Here is a 25,597-nt window from a genome sequence, read left to right as displayed (position 1 = left end):
GGTTTGGAGACCTGCCAGGGGGGTGAACGCATCCGCGTCCTGGGAAGGTGATGGATCGCAATTCACAGGGACAGAGGCTCCTGTGCTTGGGACCCTTCACCTAAGTGCTCTTGGTGATGGAGAGGTAGACATTTCACACTGGGGCAGAGTGTGAAGGTGAACGAAGAGACAGCAGAAGGAAAGAAGGAAGTTTGAGGAAGAAAGGAAGCAAGTTTAGAAAGATGGTTTCAAATAGGTCTGAGTGGGTATTGAACTGCAGATTAAGGCATATGGATCAGAAAGAAGGCAAGAAAAGACAAAAATACCAAGAGAAACAAGGCAATAATTGAAAAGTCCAGCTGATCTATTACATGGGGCCGATTTCCTGATTCAGAAAAGCAAAGCGAAGCAAAGCAAAGCAAAGAAGCAAGGTCAAGAGGATGGGAATAAACAACGGGGGGTGGGGGGGAGGAAAGTTGGACTAGGGGGTGGGCAGTGCTCTTTAACAAATTTATCCACTCCAAAAACCGTGCAGGGTATACAAAATCTTTTAGCCAATTTCAAACCTTCCCTTAATAATCTCCATCGCTTTGATACAAAGAAACATCTAAAATAACACAAATCCAAAGCTCTTACTCTCATCACATGTTGGTGTCTTGGGATACCACTTGCCATCTGCTTGACATCTAGCTTCAAACTGGTATTTCTCATGACACGTATATAAAATTGTGTCTCCATTGAAAAAATCACAGCTATTGACAGAACTAGATCTCTGTTCATTGATTTTGCCATTCTTCAGCTCTGGTGTTGGGCAACATACCTCTAAAAAATTAAAAGGGAGACTAAAGGTTAGTAAAATCACTTCAATGAAGTTCCTATGGATAATAAACTCATTTCCACCTTCCGAGGATGTTGCCACTGAAGAGAAATTGGAGAAACAGAGGAGGGTACCAGAGACACTTGGATCTGCTCTCCCTGCCCCTGATTGCTAAAGGACTCCAACCCAGTCATTTCCCTCCAACTAAATAATTTCATTAGGAGCCTCCAAAACGAGAAGTGGGATGAAACCTCTATGAAAATGTAAATTTTGAGAAGTATTCAAAAGCAATGACAAATGACACCCATCGCTTTGTGTTTTCACTAGGGTCACAGCATTACGAATGCCTCAGTAACAGGAGGAAAACTGTCCTTAAAAGTTTATAGCCACCTGACAACTAATGCACAGAAAGACATTTAAATTCTTGCATATGGCCAGGAGTTTTCTTTTTTGATGCCAAATTTAAGAGAAAGAGCTAGTAAGGTCTTTAATTTTAATGCAATAAGAGCTGATATAAAGATATAATTTCTTATTCATTAGTAGAACTACTTTAAGGTAGAACTTGATATAGTTTGAGGTAAGAGAAAATATCAGAGCAAATTAAAATGTCCTATTCTTCACATGAGGAGATTGACTAGCACTACAATCGGGATCTTTTGGGCATACTCAAATACTCTCACCACTCATTTATTTATGAATTACAATAAAAATATCCAAAATTGGTATGTTTCTAGATTATAACATTAATATTTAGGTAATACTGTATATAATACTTGTATTTAAGTCATGAGTGCAATTCCACACTGAATCAGACTTTCTTATTATTTCAGAAGTAATTCTATTATTTCAGTGAAATAAATTCCATTTCATTTCTGCTTTTTATTTATTTTTTAATAATTTCTTTATTTTAAGTTTATTCATTTATCGGTTTTAAATTTTTTTTAACGTTTATTTATTTTTGAAAGAGACAGAGAAAGAGACAGAGCGCAAGAGAGGGAGGAGCAGAGAGAAAGGGAAACACAGAATCCAGAATCTGAAACAGGCTCCAGGCTCCGAGCTGTCAGCACAGAGCCCGATGTGGGGCTCGAACTCACGGACCGCGAGATCATGACCTGAACCACGCAAGTGCCCCAGTTTATTTATTTATATTAAGAAAGAGAGAGAGAGGGAGAGAGAGAGAATGAGCCAGGGAGGGGAAGAGAGACAGGGGGAGAGAGAATCCCAAGCAGGTTCTTTGTTGCCTTATCTCACAAACCTTGAGATCATGACCTGAGCTGAAATCAAGAGTCAAATGCCTAATTGATTGAGCCCCCAGGTGCCCCTCACTTCTGACTTTTAAATGGTTAAAAAATATCCTTTATTAAAGAATTAAATCAATAAGACTCTAATGGGTAAAATAAATATGAGTTTAAAGTAGGTTTTCAAATTTCCAACAAACAAAAGTCCCAAACCTGGTAGCTTCACTATTCACAGATGAATTCTACCAAACGTTTAAAGAAGAGTTAATAAACAAACTGAGGGTTGAAGGCGGGTAGAGGAGAGGGGAAAGTGGATGATGGGCATTGAGGAGGACACTTGCTGGGATGAGCACTGGGTGTTATATGGAAGTCAATTTGACAATAAATTATTTTAAAAAAAATAAAGAAGAGTTAATATCTATTCTCGAACTATTCTGATAAAAGGAGAAGAAGGAAAAATTCCAAGTTCATTCTACGGGGACAGCATTACCTTGATACCAAAGCCAGAAAAAGACACCACAAAAAAAGAAAAATGTAGGCAATAATCCTAATGAACACAGATGCAAAGTTCCTCAACAAAATATTAACAAACCAAATTCACCAATACATTAACGGGACCATCCAATATAATCAAGTGGGATTTATACCAGGGATGGAAGTATGGTTCAATATTTGCAAGTCAATGAATGTGATACATCAAATAAATAAGAGGAAAAATTTTAAGATAATATGATCATTTCAAAACATGCAGAAAAAGCATTTGACAAAATACAACACTCATTCGTGACCAAAAGTTTCAACAAAGTGGGTTTAGAGGAAACATACCTCAACATGATAAGGTCACATATGAAAAACCATAGTTTTTCATCATAATGATCATGGCAAAAAACTGAAATCATTTCCTGTAAGACCAAGAACAAGACAAAGATGCCCACTCTTGCCACTTTTATTCAACATAGGACTGGAAGTACTAGCTGCAGCAATCAGACAAGAAAAAAAAATAAGAGGCATCCAAATGGTAAGGAAGAAATAAAACGATCACTATTTGCATAGGACCTGATACTATACATAGAAAATCCTAAAGACTCCACCAAAAGCCTATCAGAACTAACACATTCAGAACAGTCATAGAACACAACATTAATATGTAGAAATCTATTATGTTTCAGGGTGCCTGGGTGGCTCAGTCGATTAAGTGTCCACCTCTTAATTTTCGCTCAGGTCTTGACCTCACAGTCTGTGAGTTTGAGACCTGCATCAGGCTCACTGCTGTCAGTGCTCTGCCCACTTCGGATCCTCTGTCTTCCAATCTCTCTGTACTCCTCCCTGCCCCCCACGCTCTCTCTCTGTCTCTCTCTCTTTCTCTCAAAAATAAATACATACTAAAAAAATAACTTGTCTGAGGTCCTCATACTCTTAGGATGATATAAAAGCATGTGACTTACAGGGTATATAAAAGCATGTGACCCCACTTTCTCAGCTGTCAAACCTTAGCCCTGGAAAATAAGTCATAACCACATAATTAGCAAAACCACAACTTCAGTCAGTTTACAAAAATGTGTCCAAAGACAAGCAATGCCAACAAGATAGGTATAAAAAAGAAAAAAGAGAGAGAGAGACAGAGAGAGCCAAGGGAGAAAACATAAGGTAACACTTTCTAAGGGAGGCTGGAAGTATTTCTTACGTTTTGGATAAAAGTTGCTTGGATGGATGAGATACAGGCAGGAGTTTTGTCTTGGAGCGAGAATGTGAGCAAAGGTTTACAGCAGCAATAAGTTGGTACTGAAAAATGAGGAAGAAGGCAAGCTCAGAGACCGAAATGAGACAGATTGCACTGTATGTTATCCTGAACATGGACCAGAAGAAAGGTGGGGTAGAAAATCCAGAAAAATCTAAAGGTATTGTGGCAGGTCTCAGTGACTTGCTGGACATAATCTACCTTTACTGTTTTGTAAAGGAAGAGGAGGCCAGGAAGACCAAGGTAATGGCGCTCATGGAAAACAATGAGAGCGTTGGGAGTGTGGCTGAGCTTTGGAAGAACAACAGAGGCAGCCATTTCAATTTCCAACCGAGGAGAATCACCCAGGATATATGAACTTCTCTACCTAACATTGAAATTTCTCTTAAAATACCTGCCACTATGATGAGGTAAAAAACTTCCCAACTAAAATGCTTCAGTACTCCGCTTACAAAAAAACTCTGAAGTTATTCTGTACTCTTAGGAACATTCCTAAAGCCGGAACAGCACAGGATCATTCTGGGGCTCGAGAAATTAATCTTGACAAAGGATGACAAGAGGGCACCTTGGACCTCCGCATTCTTCTGCTTGGCAGGTAATCCTTGTATCATCAGAATTTGGAAAACACCCAACATCATGTAAATAGAAAACATAGTCTCCCTTGAAAAAGACACAGTTCTTGGGGAAATTTCTTCTCTGTTGAATGATTTTGTCATTCTGTGCAAAATGCTCTATGTTAAATGCTCTGACAAATGGTTTAAGGGACACAGATGTAAATATTTAAAATAGTCTTAGAAATCCTTTCTTTTAAATAAGAGATTGTATAGGCAGATGAGTAAGAAATGTTACTTTTATTGGCATATTTCCACTTACAAACTAAAAAAACATTCATGTCTGCATTTATAATCAGCACTACCTTGGTGGGGCCTGTAGGTCCTGACAACCCTTTCGGGGCTCAGTGGTTAGGGACAATTATTCCCTGACTTGCAATACGATATCTTGCACTTATATAATGTTTTCAGTGTATACAGGGCTTTGTAATCTTACTCTGATAAATTCGCTCATTGTTTGTGATAATATAAAATTTTACTTTCTGGTTGGCAAGAGTTTTCTACTCAGTTATTAATGCCATAGAAAAATAATGAAATCTGTGAAAGACTGAAATCTTTAAGAATTGAACAGCATCCATTTAAATATAATACATTAATATAAAAATTAAGGGGCTCCTGGGTGGCTCAGTCGGTTAAGCGTCCGACTTCAGCTCAGGTCATGATCTCGCAGTTTTTTGAGTTCAAGCCCCGCGTCGGGCTCTGTGCTGACGGCTCAGAGCCTGGAGCCTGCTTCAGATTCTGTGTCTCCCTCTCTCTCTGCCCCTTCCCTGCTCGCTCTCTGCCTCTCAATAATAAATAACCATTAAAAAAATTTAAAAAGAAACAGTGTCATGGCACTGTTTGTAAAAAATTAATTAATTAATTAAATTAAAATTAAAAGATTTTTGTGACTAGATGGGTTGCTCTTAGATTTGTTATATTATGTGTTCTGAGTAACCATGGCCTGTATCTGAAGGACTAAAATTATTTAAATATATTTCTCAATACATACTTCATGGTTCTTCTCCAAAATTGTATTGAATTATTGTCATACGATTATATGTAACTAATTCTTAACCAGGAATTATTTTCCATACCTTGGTTTCAACTCGCCCCCTTTCCTTATCATGTGTGTACTCACCGCACAGGACAAATGGGCATTGCAGTAGAGACAGGACCCCAAGGAGACACAGTGCTGGGAAAATTCCCTGCAACCTGGGGGACATGGTGAAGAGTCTCAGAGATCGTGCACTGCGACCCAGTGTTCTCAGATGCCCTGAATGAGGCTGAAGTGAAGCTCTAAGTCAGTAGGAAATTGATGCCCGAACCAAAAGTAAGTCTGAGTCACTAAAGGGGAGGGGCAGAATTAAGTACACCCGGTACTGGGCAGGATCTGATGGGGCTCCAATAAAGCTCCAGGTCTTGGGGGAATGATATGAGCCTGACATGAATGTTCTCTCGGATTCCATGAGGATTTACAGATGTGACCCCGAGAATTTCTCAGTGTTGTGGGGGGCACTTGGTGGCTTGTTGTCTACATACAGACAACATTTCTCTTGGAGAATTCTAGATAAACGAGGAAAATGGTATGGGATGTGTGGCCATTTCTTCAGGGATGAGGGCGAGGTGCTGCTCTATGCCATCTTCCTGCTGTGTCCTGTCTTCATGCACTGGTGTGAATTCCCGGTAGAAAGGCAGGAATAAAAAAGATGTGTAGTTCAATTTTATCTTTACACCCGTCAGAGCCTAATTGGAATAGAAAAAGCTTGCAAGTCTACCTTGTGAAAAGACAAAAATATAGTCAAAACAGCAATTATTCCCTCAGTATTGAAGTTTCCTTGAGTATCTATGATGCCAAGTTTAATCAATTGTGGGGTTACGCCATTTGGAGAGTCAAGGGAAATTTCTCAGCGTGGTGTTCACAGCCAAGATAAAGCGCACATGGAAAATTAAGTGGGAGAGGATCAAGCGTGATAAATGGACAGAAGGTCACGACAAATTCAAGACTTTCTCAATGGCACTGGATCGGAGTGAAGGAGCTTCCAGCCTAGCATTGTATTTCTAACTAAAGCACTAACTTCTATATCATAGAAGGCATATTTGTTCATTTCCAGACTTAGCTTATTAATAGCTATCTGGGAGAAGACTGGTCCATTAATCACTGCCTTAGTCTTTCACTCAGCTTATTTCTTTTAGTCTCTGCCAAGGGCACAGAAGAAGTTACCAACCTGAATTTCGTGTGTCCCCTCTTGGACCAGCTGTGTATATTTGTCATTTGAAGATACACAGATATTCATCCACAGAGGATCATAAGCACTGGGAAATGTCTGAAAATGACCTACGCCGCCCAGCTGAATTGAGGTAAGTGCAAATGAAGCATGCAACAGCCAAAGTGCTTAGCTCTCAAAACTAAAGAGGAACATTCCTCAGAAATAAGTGACTCAGAAATAAGTGCATCCGTCTGTAATATTGATGACAGCACACAATTCAATTTCCTTCCCTGGAGAGAAAGGAAAGTGGATAAACACACCATACAGTTGCTTCATTTTATGAAGAGGAACTAGAATAAACCCTGAGGATGTCAGATAAAAGAGGTGATTTCAATAGTTTAACAGAAGATTACTTTTTTAGAAAGCACTTCTGCTTATCATATTCCAACGTCTACATAAATCATTGCATTTAATTTCTTCAAATAAAAATATGACGTAGGTGTTATAGCTACGTGTAACAGATGAGGAACCTAACTGGGAAAGACCCAGTAAATCTCCCACAAACCTTTCTCCTCAGTGGTCGTGTCAGATTCTGAACCCAGATTGGATTCAAATCCTAAGCTCCTTCCATTGTACCTTTTGGGGAACATCATCGGAACGATGGGACCACCAGTTTGCCTATGAGCTGGACCTGTACCTTCGAAGGCTCCCACGTCTCCCCTGTCTTTGGAATGTGGGTTCCTCTCTCCCTTTCTCACTCCTCCAGGCTGCTTGAAGGACATATCCTTGAAATAGTGATGTGGTGTTGAGAACACCTGCATGGTATATGCGACTGAAACCAGTTTAGGCCTCTTTATAAACTAAAGATTTGGTGGGAAGGTACAGGGATCCATCTGTCTTCCCGCCACCCAGGACAGTACTCATATGTCAGTTCCCTTTGCTTATTAAAACCACCCATCTGGAGGGGCCTGCCTCTTCTGTCTCTCCCTGCCCTCCTCGTAGAGGGGTCAGTTTCCCATTATAGCTGGGAAGCTACCAGGAGTGTTGCAAACCAACTGTGTCAAAGAATTTCCATCTAAAGTACGGGATCCTGAATCTATTACTTAGGGGAGTATGCCTAGGAACATTCTGCCTCTACCAGGGTGGAGAAGACCCCAGAACAACTCCTTCTTCATCACGTTGTATAAATGTCAACGCCTCCTTAACTGACCTATGGATACATTGCATCATAAAGAAAATCAATAGCATTTTGATTTAAACAAATGATAAGCTGATTCTACAATTCATATGGAATGTAAGCGATCAAAAGTTGTAAGAGCAATCTCTAAGATGAGGGAGGAGAGAGATGGAGGGGGGATGAAGGGGATAAGGGAGGAGAGGAGCAAAACCAAAGAACTACATGGCCACATATCAAGACCCGTTATGAATCTTCAGTAAATAAGATAGTGTGGTATTTGTGTAGGAAACCAAATGGACTAAAGGTTAACGATTGAGAGTCAGGTAGTAAGCCCCAAGCAGGCATGATCAATTGATTTATGACAAACTGACACACTACAGAGCAATGGGGGAGACAAAGGTCCTTTCAATAAAAGGCACCAGGTCATTGGATATGTACATGGGGAAAAAAGGAATCTTGGTTCTTTACTTCACACCGTGACAATTTTGGGTGGTCATGAATATAACTGTGAAAGTAAAGCCATAAATCTCCTAAAAGAAAATATGGGCAAATACAGTTGTGATCTTAGGGCAGACATAGATATCATTTCTTTATTTCTCCCCCTTTATTTATATCTATTTTGGCACAAGTTTATTTTTAAAAGGCATACAGGCAATAACCAAAGAAAATATTTACTCCAACCTTAACTCCTGCCAAGTATTGTCTGTCATAAAATTGTTCCACGAAGTTCCAGTCTGCTAAAGATTTTAAATCGATTAATCGTCATCCTCATCAGAATGTCTTTTCTTCTGTTGAATTGAACTGTTGTGTTTCAAGAGTTTCCACTAAACTTTGTCCTGATACCTGCCCACTTAGTCGTCCGTCTCTTGCCGTCTATATAAAGTCATTCTCTATTGCTTTCGCCTTGGGGGACTTTTCAGGTGCTAAATGGTCTGGCTGGCTGACCCGCCACTTGGCTTGCTTCCAGTTCCACTACCTCACCAGGACCAAAATAATTAAAAGCTGGGCCTCAGAGAAGGCAACGGCATACTTTCCACTTACTACCATGTTTTGTTAAGCTTCTAAAGCCATAATCTGACAGAACGTTTTTGAATACAAGCAGACGTTAGGGAAGAGAATCGTTGGACTATGAAACGGCATTTTACGTGGTAAGAATAATCCCTGGAAAATAAAATGTCCTTCAGTATGGGGGATGCTGATGATTCCAATGGCCCTTCCTTCCAGGCCATGCCGCTCCATCCCTAACACAGGACGCTCCCTCTCTTTACAATACAGTGGTTATTTGAACATTTTGTTGATAGGATTAATGTTTAGTAGCTGGCTCCTGCCCTGGACTATCAGCTTTTGTGGAGTGTGTGTTCGTCTACTCCCTGCTGTACCCTCAGCACCTGGCACACAGCAGCCTGTCAAAGAATGTTACGATTGTTGAGGTCAAAACAACTAAATTCTAGAAAAAGATTTGGCATATGGCTGGAACACTAGTTCAAGCAGGCTAGATCAAGTAGCTAAGCATACAGAGTGACCCAAGGGCCTTGAGCATTCTGCCTTGGACGCCTACCTGAGCACAGCAGAGTGGATAAGCACACGCCTTGCCTGTGCACTTAGTGGGCTTGGCCACATGAGCCACCAGGCAATAGAGAAAGGGGCTGAGGATGCCAGGCAAGGGATGAAGAGAGGGACTAAGGCCACCAGGAGAGATTTCTTAAACAGGATACAACCCCCACCATAAAACAACAAAAAAACGCACAAAACATACCAAAAAAAAAAAAAACCCAATAATCAAATTGAAAAAAAAATTTTTTTAAAGAAGCAAACCACTACTTAAAGTAAAAAAAAAAACTTGAAAAACTATAACCACAAAAACGTAGGAAATTATGCTTATCAAGCGCCTTATGAACATTAAATAAAAGGTAAGCTACCAGAGCAGGAATACAGAATTTTACAATACCTAACTCACCAGAGACTTTTTTTACAGATAACGTTAAAAATTCTTACAAATTATCAGAAATAGGTAGACCACGGAGCATGGATAAAAGACTTGCTATAGCACTTCACGTTAAGATGATATCCAAATGGTCGACAAATACAGGAAAAGTAGTTCAACCTCAGTAATCAGGAGGGAAGTGCAAGTGAAAACCACAATGTGATACCATTTCATACCCAGCAGAATATCGCAAATACGTACATACATACATAAACAAACAAACAAACAAAAAATAGCAATACTGTAAAGAACTTGCACGTTGTGCAGGGATAGGGTGGGAGGCTACCATCCGGTACAACCACTGTGGAAAACTGCTGAACAAATGCACCCATCCAGCAGCTCTATTTTTACGTACTTGTTCATCAAAAATAGACGTGTTCAGGGGCACCTGGCTGGCTATGTTGGTAGAACGTGCAGCTCTTGATCTCGGGGCTGTGAGTTCAAACTTCACAGTAGGCCTAAAAAATAAAATTGTTTCTTTAAAAAAATAGATGTGTTCAGCAAAAGACATGTGCAAAAATGTTCCTGGCCACAAACAAATGGAAGATACCCCACTGTTCTTTAACCCTAGAGTAGGCAAGTGAACAGTGTTAGATTCATGCAATGGTGGAATGCTTAACAGAAATTAAAATGACTGAACCTTGACTGCACACAACGTGGACGCATCTCACAAATATAATGGTTAGCAAAAAAAAAAATTAAAGACATGGAAGAAAGAACACATAACGTATCATTCCATTTCTACGAAGTCAGATACCTTCAAACCAATCTGTGCTGTTAAAGTGAGGAGAGCAGAATTCTTTGCAGGTGACATGAAGGGGGCCATGACTTACTGAATTTTACTTTGAAGAAAAACAAATGTAAACATTTATCCCATATTTCTGATATATTTTATGAAGTAAAAAATGTAATTAGGTTTGTTTGCTCCGTTAGATCACTGTGATCATTAAGGATGTGATATAGCGACCAGTTATCCATACAAATGTATGTTCTTGAATATGGTTGCACTTGCTCGTAGGGAAACAAGGAAAAGGGATATATATTTGATATCCTTACCATGAGAAAAGTATCTCCGTGTGCATTCCTAACCGACTTCTTCTAAATAGCTTAGGCGATGATAATTGTGAAGGCAATTTTGATCAAAGATTGCCATTTCAGATAAAGAATTCGGTGAGTTCCTGAGAGAACATTCCCAAATAAAACAGCACAGGTGACAGAAATAAATGTTGATACTTACTGGCACAAAAGACACAACAGTCCTTTGGGCCCCTAGCATGAGAAGTAATACAGAGTGAGCTGATTCTATGACAGCCAGAATGGCTGCTGTATTTCAGGGCAGTCCCAGTTTTGAAGTGTGTCTGACGCAATTTGTTTATTGGAGAAGCCAGTCGGCAAATCAGGTGGAGGACCACCATCGCCTGGACACCCAAATGACAAGGAACATCAAATGGTAGCTTGAACACAGTACCTCAGCGCTTCCGCAGGAAACTCTTTGGAACAGACACCATGATTTTCTTTCATCAGAATTCCTTTGTCCCACTGTTCAATGAACCCCATGAGTAATCCATAATGCATGTTTGTTGGTTGATGGCAATGACAGGAAGGAAAAAAGGCAGAAACATTTCATCTGTTCTTTCCTGTATGTGTGACAATTAGGAATCCCAGGAATCAGTGAAATGATTATCTCAACACCCATTGTACCTGCGGGCCCTAAACACAGCCACTCAGAATGCTTCTCAGAGGGGGGGCACGTGGGAAGTTAACAATCCCCTCATGTCCGCCTTCCTCTTTCTTTGTCCTTCCCTCTGTCTCTTCAATCGCCTGTGTCACAGGACACATATAAGAAGTTGGGAAATGTTAAACTCTGACAGTAAAGCAGTATCAGAGTTAAAGGTCAACGTTTATAATCAGTCACCTTCAAACACAAGCTAGTGAATAAAGAACTCCAGCTCAAAGGGCTAAGTATTTTGCATTCTTGAGAAATCTCCATCAGTTTCTCATTCCAGTGAGTATTGTCACACTTGCACTTTGCTGCCACAAACTAAGTGAGTGTCCTTTTCTGAGTATAGATTCGTCACTTAATGATCTGCATTAGGAGACTGAAAGAAAACACTTCGTATCCTTGTAATTTTTAAAAATCCGTCCACGAAAAAAGAGCCAGCTCTTCCTGTAGGGGGAACATTCTCTCGGAGGTACTCTAAGGCCAGTGAGTCCATGTCACTTCTGGTTCTTTTAACAGATTCCGTGGTGCCACCCTCGTCCTCTTCCAGATCAGGAAGCCCATTCAGCAGTATTGCAACATCTTCCTACACGGCTTGTCCCCTCACCAAGATTCGTCAGTCAAATCCAAGATCCTTCCGTCTCTCTGCACCTCACTGTCCATTCTCCTGCCGCTTTGATCTTGTCACATCCGTGTTGAGGCAGTGCTCCACCTGTTTCTGCCATTAACGTTCTATATATATCTAAAGTTTAATTATTTTTGAGAAAGAATAAAAATGCAAGCAGGAAAGGGGCTGGGAGAGAAAGAGAGAGAGAGAGAGAGAGAGAGAGAGAATCCCAAGCAGGCTCAGTGCTGTCAGCACAGATCCCAAGGTGGAGATCGAACCCACAAACCATGAGATCATGACCTGAGCAGAAATCAAGACTTAGACACTGAACCGACTGAGCCACCGAGGCGCCCCCAAATTATATGTTTTAATAAAAGCAAATAAGGTCCTTTTTCAGAACTGTGTTTCTTTTCTCAACCAATAGCAAATATATAATCAACGTATTTTCCTTGTTTTCCTTGCCTGAAAATGAACTCAAACAAAATGACTTTCCTAATCTAAATTGTAAAACATCTGTTGCTACTCTTCTGGCTCTTCCTGTCCCGCGGTCTACCTCTGAGCAATCCTTGCGTGGCTTTGACTTTGCATGTTTACTTTAGCAACTTCCAGCTGTCGTGCTGTGCCGGTTAGCGCCATGTTGCCTTTCGGCTCTACAGTCACTGTTTATCGCAGCTCGGAGGTACGGAATCAGAACCGCTTGGAGTTTCTCAAGGTGATCGTAACGTTGAACTTTCTCAACAGAGGGTGCTAGAGGGACACTGAAGGAAGAAAGGACTCTCCCCTGTTCCCTGCTGCTTCCAGGTAGGTTAGCCCAATGAGAAGGAGGTTCTGTAGCGGCACCCTGCCCCAGTCTTGTGCCCATCACACAGAGTCCGTCCCATGTCAACCTTGCAGCCCTTAAGTGGCCCGGCCATCACCTTCCTGTGGTTCTCCCGACAGGGATGCTATCTCAAGCCTCTTACCATGCCAGCTTCCATCTGCAAGCCCATACACCTGACCCACCTCCCAGCTCCGCCCTGCAGGATTGCCGTGGGGCTGGGCTCCCGCTCACCGAGCACACCCGTGTGCCTGGCCACCACGCGCCGTTCACGTCACAGTCACCCAGTGCTCTGGTGCCCCTTCAGCAGCCCAGGTCCATGTTGCAGCCATCACCTGCAGGTCACTTATGCGCTGCCTGAATTCTGGAGGGTCGGTTTCTGCAGATCAGCTCTAGTGCATGCCATGCCGCCCGTCAACTTCCCTGGCATCTAGTGGGTTCCAGCTACAGCCTTGGGAGGGACCCTGTTTGAAGTTTATTCTTCTCTTGCTACCCTCTCCCAGCCCTGGGATTACCATGTAGAGTTTCTTTTATATCCTATAGTTAATCTTTTATCGAAGTCTAATAATGCTTCATTAAAAAAAATATGACGTGATGTCTGCGTCGTGATTGGCCCCATTGATGCTTGCACATTTTGGCCTACAATAAAGGTAAATGTAACTTAAAACTTGTAATATTCGAGCTTCCACTGGTATTGAGCCAGATACCATCTAAAGTTTCAAATAAAAAAGTGACATTTTAGAAATAAAACTTTCCAAACTGCACAAATCCATTCGGAGTATTTAAATTTCTTAAATATTTTGAATAACAAGAATTCATACCTTTAAGTCTGCAAATGCGTTCACTATCAGGATCAGAATGTTGAGTATTTGCCTAACGTTGACAAAAACACAGAACTGGGGACAGTCACTCCTGGACTCACAGGAATTTTAGAAAGTAACATACCCCCCACTCCTTATAGCTCCCATCAATGCAAAACGGCAAAACTCTTACTTGAGTTAAGATTTTTTGTAGCCGAGCCTCTAGCTTACCAGTGTCTTTCTCCCTGTGGTTATTAAACCTAGAACAGAAAAAAAAAAAAATCACTTGATTTTAATTTATATTCTTCTAGTCAGAGAATAGGTGTTAGCGGGGGTTCCTGGTTGTTTTTCTGAGGCTAAATTAAACTGTAGCACCAAATGAACGTTTCATGTAACTTGCTACAGTGTTTACTCATGGTGTAATTGCTCAGCACCACTGTGGACAAACCTCTGCAAGAAAGGTGAGGACAAATGAGTCATAATGGAGGGTAAACACTTCACCTAAAACAAGGAAACACGGGCAAATGTCCTACCTTCTAGGGTTGGGAACAATCAGTTCAGGAAAGAATCAAAGTCTCTCATTGTTAATGGGGCACAAGTAATGTGATTGTGGCAATGGGCGCAGGAACGGAGGGAGGATTCGGAATTCAGGGAGCGTATAGAGGCGACAATCTCCTCACCTGGCATGGTAGAAAGTCAAGTTGTAAAGAAGCAGGCAGAAGACCAGAGCATCTTTCTCTAGAGAAACCAGACGGTGAGGGAGAAGGCACTAATATTCACTAGGATCTGGAGACTCCCACCCCATACTTGTCAGCAGACGGGACACCCCAAAACTTAGTGGTTCAAATCATGTAGAACTTGGTTTTTCTTTCATGGAAAAAAGAGGTATAAGAGCATGTAGGATGGTCAGCAGCCCTGCCCAGTATGGTCAACCAGGGACCACTGTCCCTTTCTGCTTGTTGTCTCCACATGCCTTGGGGTGCTGTCCTCCTCAGCAAGGCGGAAGTTGGCTCCAAGCACCCTGTCAGCCCTTTGCATGAGGAAAGAGGAAGCAGAGAACAAGCAGGGGAGTGACTGGGAAGTTGCAGCCGTGGGGAGGCTCTTGCTGAGGGGTCACGTGTCCTGCTGATATTTAAAATGGTGGAAGTGAGGGGCGCCTGGGTGGCGCAGTCGGTTAAGCGTCTGACTTCAGCCAGGTCACGATCTTGCGGTCCGTGAGTTCGAGCCCCGCGTCGGGCTCTGGGCTGATGGCTCAGAGCCTGGAGCCTGTTTCCGATTCTGTGTCTCCCTCTCTCTCTGCCCCTCGCCCGTTCATGCTCTGTCTCTCTCTGTCCCAAAAATAAATAAAACGTTGAAAAAATAAAAAAATAAAAAAAAAATAAAATGGTGGAAGTGATTCTGTTCCTTAAAATAAAAGCGGGAGGGGTTAATTTAGGAAACCAAGGAGCAGTTTCTGCCACAACTGCAATTTAAATGCCTCACTGTACCATCAACCCTGCAAGTAAGCCTAATGCCGGCAAAAGTTGTTCATGTCCAGAGAACTTTAAATTAGGTGATTTGGGCTTTGCTCTTATAAAAAGAAAAACTGACCAATGATCGTTCGCACACTATAAAGAGAATGCCTCTCTATTTTAAATAGCTCCATGGAGACAAGAACGAATCTAGTAGAAAGTACAAGATGCAATTTTTTGGAACAAAGAATAAAAATCTTTTGGAAGCTATAATGAAATGGTCTTAAAAGAAATTGAAATATTCAACAAAGGGCCTGGAACGTAAAGCCAAAGAAATTTCTCGAAAAATATGTGGAGCGTTGAGGGTAGGAATGAAGACAAAATGCGTAACAAAGGTACCTAATGAACAAAGGGAACAAGATTGGGTTAATTTTATGTCCGTGAAGAGAAAACAATGAAGAAACATTATTAAAGAAGTTATATGAGAAAATTTCTCAGAACAGAAGAACATGAGTTTATAGATTAAAAGGGCTCATCAAGAACTGCATATAATACATGAAAAAATGAAATTTAGCAAAGTTCTTGGCATGATATTTTAGAACATCGTGGGTAATGAGTGTATCCTAGAAGTTTCCAGGGTAGGGGGAAACATCAGGTCAGAAGGTAAGATACGCTCTGACTTCTCAGTAGCTGTACTGGAGTTAATAGGACAATGAGGAAATTCTTTTTCCTCTTTGACAACGGAGAAATTCTTTCAAAATGAGAGGGAAAATTATTTTAACCTAGCTTTCTATACCCAGCTGAATTCTCAATCAAGCGGCAACCTAAAGACGGTTTCAAATATGTTAGGACGCCTATTTTTACTTCCTATGCATCATTTGCCAGGTAGTTCCGAAAGGATAGGCTGCAGGAAAATAAAAAAGCAACAGAGAAGAAAGCACGGATCCAAGACCCAGAGCAAGTAACAAAACCGAATCTGCAGACGTGAAAGCAGTCGCTGCACAATGCAGTATACAGATGTCCCGTCTATATCACTAGGACGCTGCACTTCAGCACAGTCTGGACAAATTCCAAAGGTCACTTCTGCCTCCTTTTTTGCTCAGACTTCTTCCGGAATCATTTAAAGGTACTCTGCCTTTTTACCTGTAAGGACAAAAGGGAGGTAATCAATCAACACCTTCCAGAAGCAGATCTCACTTAACAACTGATGGCAACTATCGGATCGATACCCCAGCTCCCTCACCTGAGAGTGGTTACCTACTTTGAGGTGTGAATTCATCATCTTTACCAGTTTCCCTGGGATTAGGCTCTGCTCATCCTAGTAGACCTTGGGAGAACAATCCATGGAGACTAAAAAGGGAGTTGATAAGTATGTGTTGTCTCCAAACATTGGGACAATTTCGAGGGACTGAAAAATCTCTTGGAGCACTTAGGAGGACTTGGAAATAGAAAGAGGGATAACGAAGCAGGCAAACAACATCACTAAAAAGAACACTATCGACCGGCGTAAAATAAAAGACCTTTGTAAAGAAAAGAAACATGCCCACAGAACACTACTTGCTCAGTGCAGTGATAATAAGTAAATGTTATACTACTGCTTTAACTAAAAAAGCAGATGACTTGATCTTTGGCTGTGAACGGTAGATAAATGGATAATTCCTTTAAAAAGAAAAAAATATATACTCTCTAAAAAATATGGTGATAAATACCCGGAAAAAAAATGCCTCAAGAGGTGACAGTGGATCTCTGGGACAAGGGAAAAGGAATTGTGCGGGTCTGATTGGTTCACTACTTTGCTAAAGGTGCACATATTTTAAACTAATTTCAAAGATAAGTAGAGTTGCTAGGTCAAGAAACAGTTGCACTTGTAAGGTGGTTTATAATTTATACAATTATGTACAAAAACTGAAATGTTCAACACGAAATTTCAATTAAAAATGGAAAGAGAGAAAGGAAAAAAAATGAAATGGAGTCATTTATACCCAACTTTATTATTTCAGTATTTGTTTGCATATACATGCATTCAATTTAGACAATTTTGAGATGCATATATACTATTCATCTAGGACCTGAGACATTTATCCACCGAAGAATATACTGTTAAAGAATGAAGGAAGAATTCATATCAGTGTGGAAATAAGACTCGGCACTGCTCATATACTCATAGAAAATGTTAAGGAAGGAAGCAAGAAGGATTGGCATTTCAAGCCTCAACTACGTCTTCTGGACAGATAATGAATGAAGCGCGAGGTAGATAATTCTTTGTATGATAATACTCGAATAATAGGAAAATATAATGGGAAATAATAGGAAAATATAAGCATATTTTGTTATTCCATTATAATCCACCATAAAAATGGTGTGGAAGGTGACTTTTCAGATAGCAGGAACATTAGTTTTCCTTATGAAATTGGGAGAAAGTATTCATTCCGAACCCATGCCAGTATTCAAACCAATTCATTCGTATCAGCACAACATTCTTAAACACAGCTGCAAAAATACACCAAGGATTTTTACGTAGATAATACATTTAAAACATCATCTAGTTCTCTCATATTCAGCAGTGATAATATACAGTATCAGTCACAAATGAGGTTTTCTTGTATGCCAGAGAAAACCTGTCTTACGGAAAAAAAATAAAGTAAAATAATGTGATATGAATCACAATGAAATAGAAAACTAATTCAAATAGCTTATAACAGAACAAAATAAGCAAACTACTGTTTTTTAAAATTATTACTTAATTAGTGAAAACTCTGCTGAGTCGAAGTTTGGTGGCAAAGAAGAAGGATGGAGGCATATATAGTCACCCTCTCTGGTGGCGAATCAGTGAGAGCCAGTGGGTAAACCAACAGTCGACTGATATTCAGCCACATTTCACCCCAGAGAACTGGTCAACACCCTCTCCCCCAGTCCCTGCTAATGTTACAAGTTGATAAACAGAAACACACCAGAAAGACACGACATGAGCTAAACGGTGATCCGTTTGAGTTTTCTCTGCTTGCAATGGCATAGCTCCTGCTAAGGTAAGATGATGCAGGCAATTCAGTTGCTTTGAAATGATACATCTGCCCCGTTCTCATAAGATGATGCCATTGTTTTTCTGAATGGTCTCAATTTCATCTTAGGTTTTTGGTATCAAGTGCCCAGGCTCCTTTCCTTTCTCTCACTGAAACCCTTGATGACCAACAGACTGAACGAGTTCCTCGGCTACAAAATCTTCTGAAAAGGTCTTTTTTAAGCCTGCTCAGCTCATGCATATGACTAGCAATATTTTCCACAATCTTAGATCACATTTGAGAAGAAAAATTTGGCCATGGGGGAGGGGAAGGAAATCAAAGGGAAAAAAAAAGAAAAAAAAAAAGGTTAGAGAAGGAGGGAGGCAAAACATGAGACTCTTAAAAACTGAGAACAATCTGAGGGTTGATGGGAGGGAGGCGAGGGTGGGTGATGGGCATTGAGGAGGGCACCTGTTGGGATGAGCGTGGGGTGTTGTATGGAAACCAATTTGACAATAAATTTCATATTTTAAAAAAAAGAGAAGAAAAATTCGGAAAAAATAGTTACGATGCACAGCTAATTAAACAATAGCAGCAGACAATGTTGCAATTCTATTCCCAGAATGTCTGCGGGACCCCTGAGGCTCCTTCCACATCCTCACTCCCCAAAACCAAAAGCGAGGATTGATGTTTGTTACAGCAGATTGTTGACTTGTTGGTGAATTGTAGTTGTTTTGTGCTTAGTGTAGACGATTATTCGATTTATGAGAATTCAGTGAACAAGAGAAACCTCAATGCGAGATAAGAACTCAATAGCTCACTCAAAAAAAAAAAAAAATGCAGTCAGGGAGGACAAAAGCAATGCCACAGGGGACCTGATACAGAGAAATGAGAGTTTAGAGTGGTGAGAGAGAGGTAGACCAGAACAGATGTCAGAAGAGAGCCATAGTGAAGAGGAAACTGGAAGAGGCCATATGTGCCCTGCGCACGTCCCGACCCTGGAGGCTACTGCAGGCAGAGCCAAAGAGCCATCGGGCCACCAGGCTCTCTGTGCCTGATGGTGCTCCCTGGCCACAGGAGACTGCTCAGGGGGCCCACAGGGTCGGCTGTCGAAGATGTTGGAACAAGTCTCCACCAATGGGAGAGGGGAATTGGTGGACAAACGTTCCGGGTCCTCATCCCTGGAAGGACTCTGCAGAATTGTGATCCACGGGCTCTCAGAGAACAGTCTCAGATCTGCACGCCTGTCTGCAGCCTCAGTCGACGCCCCGAGAAAGCTCCCTTCTTCGCTGTGTTCCCTTTCTCATCTTCTCATCCCGCCACCCACTCGCTCACCGTGCTTTCTGGGGCCACCTTCCAAGGAAATCAGTCACCCACAAACCTCTGTCTAAGATGAAGTCCAGAATAAACCTCTCCTGGGTTCCCCGAGGCTGGGGCGGACGAATGGCTTCCAGGACCCTCAGTGGAACCTTCCATGCCAAGTGGGTTTCTCTCGCAGTTCCAGCCCATCTGGGACGTGGAAGTTCAGTGAAAGCCTGTGGGACACCAGTGCCTCTGCAGAGTACATTTGGGGAAATTGAAACAAAGAGGCCAACGTTCCCCTAGAGAAGAGACTCGCTGAAGGAGAGATTTCAGAGGATGCGGGCGTCGGAGGAGGTGGTGAGAGAAGCAACAACAGCCTCCAGGATGCCACCTGTATATCACAGGTGATTGATGGGGGTTTCTCCTCACGTATGGGACAGTCGCTCAGGCCGCGTTACATTTCCATCAAGGACAACGGGGCCAAATCAGATGGCGGACTCGGGAACACACAGGTGGCCATCATGGGGGCCTCACATTCGGCAGCCTTTCAGCGTTTCTTCCCTAAAAATGGAATAAAGAGGTTCGGACACAAACACAAATCCCATTCGTGTCAGGTAGAAGTTGAGGGGCAGCATTAGAGAGGCAGAGGCCAGGTTCATGGGGTTTGGTAAAGGACGTGACTCCCTTCAAAGGGGGGAGAATGGACCAGGACTTCGGGGTGTGTCTACATTTACTCTACTGAAAAGAGAGGGAAACAAGCCACAAGAGAGTCTTAATGATACAGAAGTAACATAGAGTTTGTGGAAGGAAGTGGGGGGGAGGATGGGCTACATGGGTGATGGAGGGCACCCCAACTATATTTAACTAAGGAGGGCACTTGTCGGGAGGAGCACGAGTGTTGTATGTGAGTGATGAATCACTGAATTCTACTCCCAAAACCAACATCGCACTGAATGTTAACTGACTGAAATTTAATTAAATAAATAAAAATAATAATAATAAAAAAAAACCTACTAAAGCCCTGGGTGATTTGTACACATGAACCTGTGTAGTGAGCGATCCCGGGAAACGCTTTGCTGTGAGCCCACATCAGTGTCCAAGGCCCTTACAGGGAAGTAATGAATTACTTTAAGGAATGGATTACTTCAGAGACCTCATTAAGAACTGAGTCCCGGCGACCACAAATAACAAAACTAAATTTGATGTGTAATTTTTTTTTTTACTTGAAAACAAAAATGGGCACTTTGTGTCCAGAAAAGCAAAAACATGAGCTATGAGGTGATCGATAATTGTACAGTCTCAAAGACTTAACGTGAACAAATTGTCCTTTCTAGACATTTATTACCATGAATGATGGGACAAAGCGGGCAGGAGAGTGGGTAAGCTGAAGCGACCAGTGTTGTATTGAAGGCAGCACGTGTTTCTCCCTCTCTTGGGAGAAATTACGGTGGTGAGTCCATAGCAGGATCCCTTGCCTTGTCTCTCTGTATTTCCAGCAGTTCAATTTCCAAAGACAATTTATACACCTCCAGGGCCATTTTCACATCTTCTGGGTTGGGGAGACACTGCATGACCTTTCTTCCTGCGAGCACGTGTCCACAGCCTTCAGGAATCACCTAAAAGAGATGTAGGTATGGAGTGGGGTTGTCAGTGTCCTCCTGACAATGACAAGACTAAGGGCTCAGGGCCAAGGCGAAGCCCAGAACTTGCGGGTGAGCAGGAAAAACAGAAAACACCTCGGGCCCCAACTTAGTCCTCCCTAGATGAATAGGGACGGGTTCTCAGACAGCTTCACAAGGGGCCTCTGTGAAGACAGAGGCTGTTTCTGAGACCATCCAGAAATGGAACACAGAATATTAGATAGTCTAGAAAAAGTCAAATTGGGTCTCAGTGTTGCGGGCATCCGACACCCTCTTCTCCCTAAGGGGCTCAGGTTTTCCTCTCTCCAGTGAGAGAGGAAAACTTGTCACTCCTAAGGGACCACAGTGCTTCAAGATAAAAGAGAGTTCCTTGGAGGGACTCAGGAGTGAATCGTGACAAGTCAGATCTCACCATTGCTGGCTGGGACGGCGCTTGTGGAGAGGCACCATTTTTAGGGTTTGATAGGACTGGAACTTTCCTTGAACTGTGCCACTTACCCACTCACACTTGGGCACCTCGGGGTCCCAGGTTGTGCTCTCTGAGCAAGTGATGCTTTGCGGACCGACCAACTTATAGCCAGAGTCACACTGGATGTTGACATTTTCAGCTTGAACGTATTCAGTCTTATCCACGGACAGCTTTCCGTGGGCTATTTCCGGTTTCAGACAGAAAGCTACAAAGAAAACATGGTTTCAAGGAATCCATGAATCTAAGAAAAAGGACGCGACAACAGGCTAGGATTATAAGATTAAACTATCGTGGGTGCTGCTAATTGCTTTGTCTTTTATTCGGTAGCAATAATATTCATTAGCATTTTTGTTGTGCACTGACCACATATCAGACTCGAGCTAAGCATTTTATATGATTCTCTCAGCTCTGTGAAGGGAGGACTGTTATTAGTCCCATTTTACTAGGAGAAAGGTGAGATATAGACAGGTTAAGAAACTTGTCTGAGGGGCACCTGGGTGGCTCAGTTGGTTAAATGTCCGAATTGGACTCAGGTCATGATCTCAGGGTTCAGGAGTTCAACCCCACATAGGATTTTCTGCTGTCACTACAGAACCTGCTTCGGATCCTCTGTCTCCCTTTCTCTCTGCCTCTCCCTCTCCCGCTCTCTCTCTCAAAAATAAATAAACATGTTAAAAACAAAAAACTTGCCTGAGCTCTTCATACATGTAAACATGATAGGTCACATGATAGGCTATATAAAAGCATGCGACCCCAGGTTCTCAGGATTCAAAGCAATATCCCTCCCATCTCGATCCCAGCAAGACACTAGGTATTCTGTAGTCTAGAAAAAGTCAAGTTAGGACTCAGTACTTCCGGGTATCGGACACCCTCTTCTCCTATTGCCCCCTGTGTGCAACAGAGCCTGTGGTGACAAATAATCCCCGCAGTTGCTGATGGCAAAGTGTTAGTAACCTGTGGGCATGTAAAAATCAGAGCCAATCTGGACTTGTCCTGTCCCCACTACGGATGGTCACATGCAGCCTGCATCGTGGGCAGGGGGTGCATTTGCACGGGGCTCTGATGGAAGGACTTGCCACTTTGTGATGTTTGGAATTAGCCCATGAGAGCCCACGTTCATGCCAGAGAAAGCTTCAGTGAAAATTTTGCTACAGGCCATATATCAAATGTTGCACCTGCAGAATATTTCTTGAAAGTGGGAATCGGGCTGAGATTTATGACTGGGAGAAAGCCTGGGGAGGTTGATGTTAATGTAGCCCCTTTGTAATGTTTGCATCCGGAACACAGTAATGATTTCAAGTCAACCACATCAAATGTTTCTGTGCTGCCCCTGGCGGGAAGAAGCTGTACTCTCGGTGCTTTTGTGACATTTCCACCCACCTGACTGGAAAGGGAGCAGGAGTTACCTTTACATTGAGGGGCTGCAGGAGACCAGCCTGACGAACTGCAAGAGAGTCGAGCTTCACCAACCAGAGTGTATCCTTTGTCACATTTATATATCACCTCCGTACGAGCGAATACACTGAATGCTTGAGTTCGTACATAATATCCATGGTCAATGGTAGGAGGAAAATCACAGCCTTGATGGTAAGAGATAAAAGTGACAGGGCATGAGCTTATAAAATGTAAAATATAGCTTACCCCAGAATCTGTGTGGTTTGTAGGAGGCTTCATTCTGTCCTGTCGTCCTCTCTGCCCATAGGATCACTTAGCCAAACCCAAGACCTGGGCTGCCCTCCTATAAGCCTCAGGCTGAGGAACCACCATGGCCCCCCTCATTAGACCACTTGATGGTCATTGCCAATATCTTCAAAAGTATAATGGGAATAAACAAAATTAATACTTGGTCCAAACCCCATATCGAGTTCCTAGTCTATGGGGTAGGACAAGTCATGTTCAAGAAATCAAATAGAGGGGCGCCTGGGTGGCGCAGTCGGTTAAGCGTCAGACTTCAGCCAGGTCACGATCTCGCGGTCTGTGAGTTCGAGCCCCGTGTCGGGCTCTGGGCTGATGGCTCGGAGCCTGGAGCCTGTTTCCAATTCTGTGTCTCCCTCTCTCTCTGCCCCTCCCCCGTTCATGCTCTGTCTCTCTTTGTCCCAAAAATAAAATTAAAAAAAAAAAAAAAGAAATCAAATAGAAACTACTGATACTGTCCTACCACTCCCCCTGAAGCAAAGACTATATTAAAAAATATATCATATACCAAGGGGAAAGTGGAAATGGGAAAATTGGTGCCACTCTTGAAGAACAAAAGCTACGTTCCCATCATATCGCCATTTACTCCCCCATTCTGTCCACCAGGAAAATTAGGATTCTGGGAAATTACAGTAAAGTATTGAAAACTGAACATTTTCGTCTCATTTCACATGGGGCATCTTTGCTAAAGTAGATTTAGTTATCCTCAGGTAAATGGGGTCACTGGTTTAGCTAATGCCTTCTTTTCATCCTAATCGGAAAGAAGGGGTCAGAAACAGTTTGCATACACATTAAAGGATCAAACCACACATTTGTAGTTTTAGACCTGGGTATGATTAGCCACTTGCCCCTGTCATAATAGCATCTGAAGATACTACAACTATCTGGACATCCACATTGATCCAGTGTATCAATGGCATCATGTTAATTCTGCTGTATGGGCAAGAAAAAGCTAATGTGTAGATAGATAGATATGTCATCTAGATCTAATTATAGATATACATATGACATCATGGACAAGAAGAATCTAGCATGATGTCATATATATATAGATATCTAGAACTAGATGATAGATAGATCAATAGATGATAGAGAGATAGAGAGATAGATGATAGATAGATAGATAGATAGATAGATATCTGTCCCAGTTTCTGATGCAGACTTCCTAAACCCTTGTGAATTGCTAAGTGCTGAGAACCGTAAGAACATCTTTTGTTCTACTGAGGCCACTTGCAGTGGCTCCTGGATGGGAACCGGTCACCAGAAAGACCAAGCCGTGAAGAAAGCATGGAATTTTTGAGCCCCGCTCTCCTCTCCAAAGAAGGGGGAAGCAGCGTCAATAATCGATCATGCTACAGAGGGTAAGCCTCCATAAAATCTTAGGAGTACATGGTTTGGAGACCTGCCAGGGGGGTGAACGCATCCGCGTCCTGGGAAGGTGATGGATCGCAATTCACAGGGACTGAGGCTCCTGTGCTTGGGATCCTTCCAGACTTCACCCTATATATCCCTTAATTTGGCTGTTCGTTGTACCCTTTGTCAGATCCTTTAATAAACTGGTTAATACAAAAGTGTTTCCCTGAGTTCTGTGAGCCACTCTGGCAAATGAATGGAACTCGAGAAGGAGGTCACGGGGACCTCCAGTTCGTAGCCACGTTGGACAGATTTTGGTGGTAACCTGGGGACCCACTACCCACATTTGAGATCTGAAGTCAGGAGGGGCGGGGAAGTTTTGTGAGACCGAGTCTTTAAGGTGTAGCATGTGATACAATCTCCAGGTCCATACTGTCGGAACTGAGTAAATTACAGGGCATCCAGATGGTGTTGTGGAGAATTCTTTGTGTCAGAAAAAAAAAAAAAAAACAAAAAAAAAAACACGTTTGGTCACCAGAAATGCTGTGAGTGTTCTGCGTGAGTAGTAAAAGGGACACACAAGGGAGACAGGAGGTGAAGGGAAAGACTGGGCTTTTCCATCCTTTGTAACGATGCTCCAGCATATAGAAGGTAAAGATTCAAGGGTTTGCCAGATCAATGCAATATTCAGAGGTCCAGGGTACACGGCTTGTTAGGCTATCCCTCCAAACTAAAGTCGAACTATTATAAATGGCACACCACACCAAGGAAAAAAAGATGCACAACGTATAATAGAACCTTCCCGTTTCCAGAGGCAGGATCTTCCATACGTGGGAATACGATTCCAGCCCATGAGCTAGATGACATAAAACATAGCTGGGTTTGTGTGCAGCCCATGTTGGGATACAGCTCGGCAGCTAGTTCACTGTCAGTGAAATCGTCCTGTTGCTTGGACCTTAGGACCCTGCAGAGCCTCGTATATTGAAGGTGGCTCTAGTCGGAAAACATACA

At 42.3% G+C, this 25,597-nt stretch overlaps 2 protein-coding genes across 4 annotated transcripts in view; both read right to left on the bottom strand.

Annotated features, from left to right (window-relative positions):
- C4BPA (complement component 4 binding protein alpha) overlaps window positions 1-25,597 on the bottom strand; it is a 53,948-nt gene that overhangs the window by 3,326 nt on the left and 25,025 nt on the right. The window contains exons 10-12 of one of the 3 annotated variants that reach the window (XM_040463567.1): window positions 22,945-23,118; window positions 21,568-21,743; window positions 20,628-21,045 (exon numbers count right to left, since the gene is read on the bottom strand). The exons of 1 other annotated variant lie outside the window; for it this stretch is intronic. In XM_040463567.1, coding sequence (XP_040319501.1) covers window positions 20,872-21,045; window positions 21,568-21,743; window positions 22,945-23,118 — 524 coding nt within the window. In that variant the 3' untranslated portion in view covers window positions 20,628-20,871. Of the gene's footprint in view, window positions 1-20,627; window positions 21,046-21,567; window positions 21,744-22,944; window positions 23,119-25,597 lie in introns of those variants that run through there. One more of the 3 variants, XM_040463566.1, reaches the window with a different exon arrangement.
- LOC121022444 (anaphase-promoting complex subunit 13-like) lies at window positions 10,798-12,280 on the bottom strand. The gene is given in 2 exon segments (XM_040463569.1): window positions 10,798-12,047; window positions 12,050-12,280. Coding segments are annotated over 2 exon segments (303 nt in total). The 5' UTR covers window positions 12,117-12,280; the 3' UTR covers window positions 10,798-11,811.

The sequence above is a fragment of the Herpailurus yagouaroundi genome, unplaced genomic scaffold (assembly GCF_014898765.1).
Source record: "Herpailurus yagouaroundi ecotype Mexico unplaced genomic scaffold, PumYag 403, whole genome shotgun sequence".
Lineage (NCBI taxonomy): Eukaryota > Metazoa > Chordata > Mammalia > Carnivora > Felidae > Herpailurus > Herpailurus yagouaroundi.
This window is presented reverse-complemented; position numbering and strand designations above follow the sequence as displayed.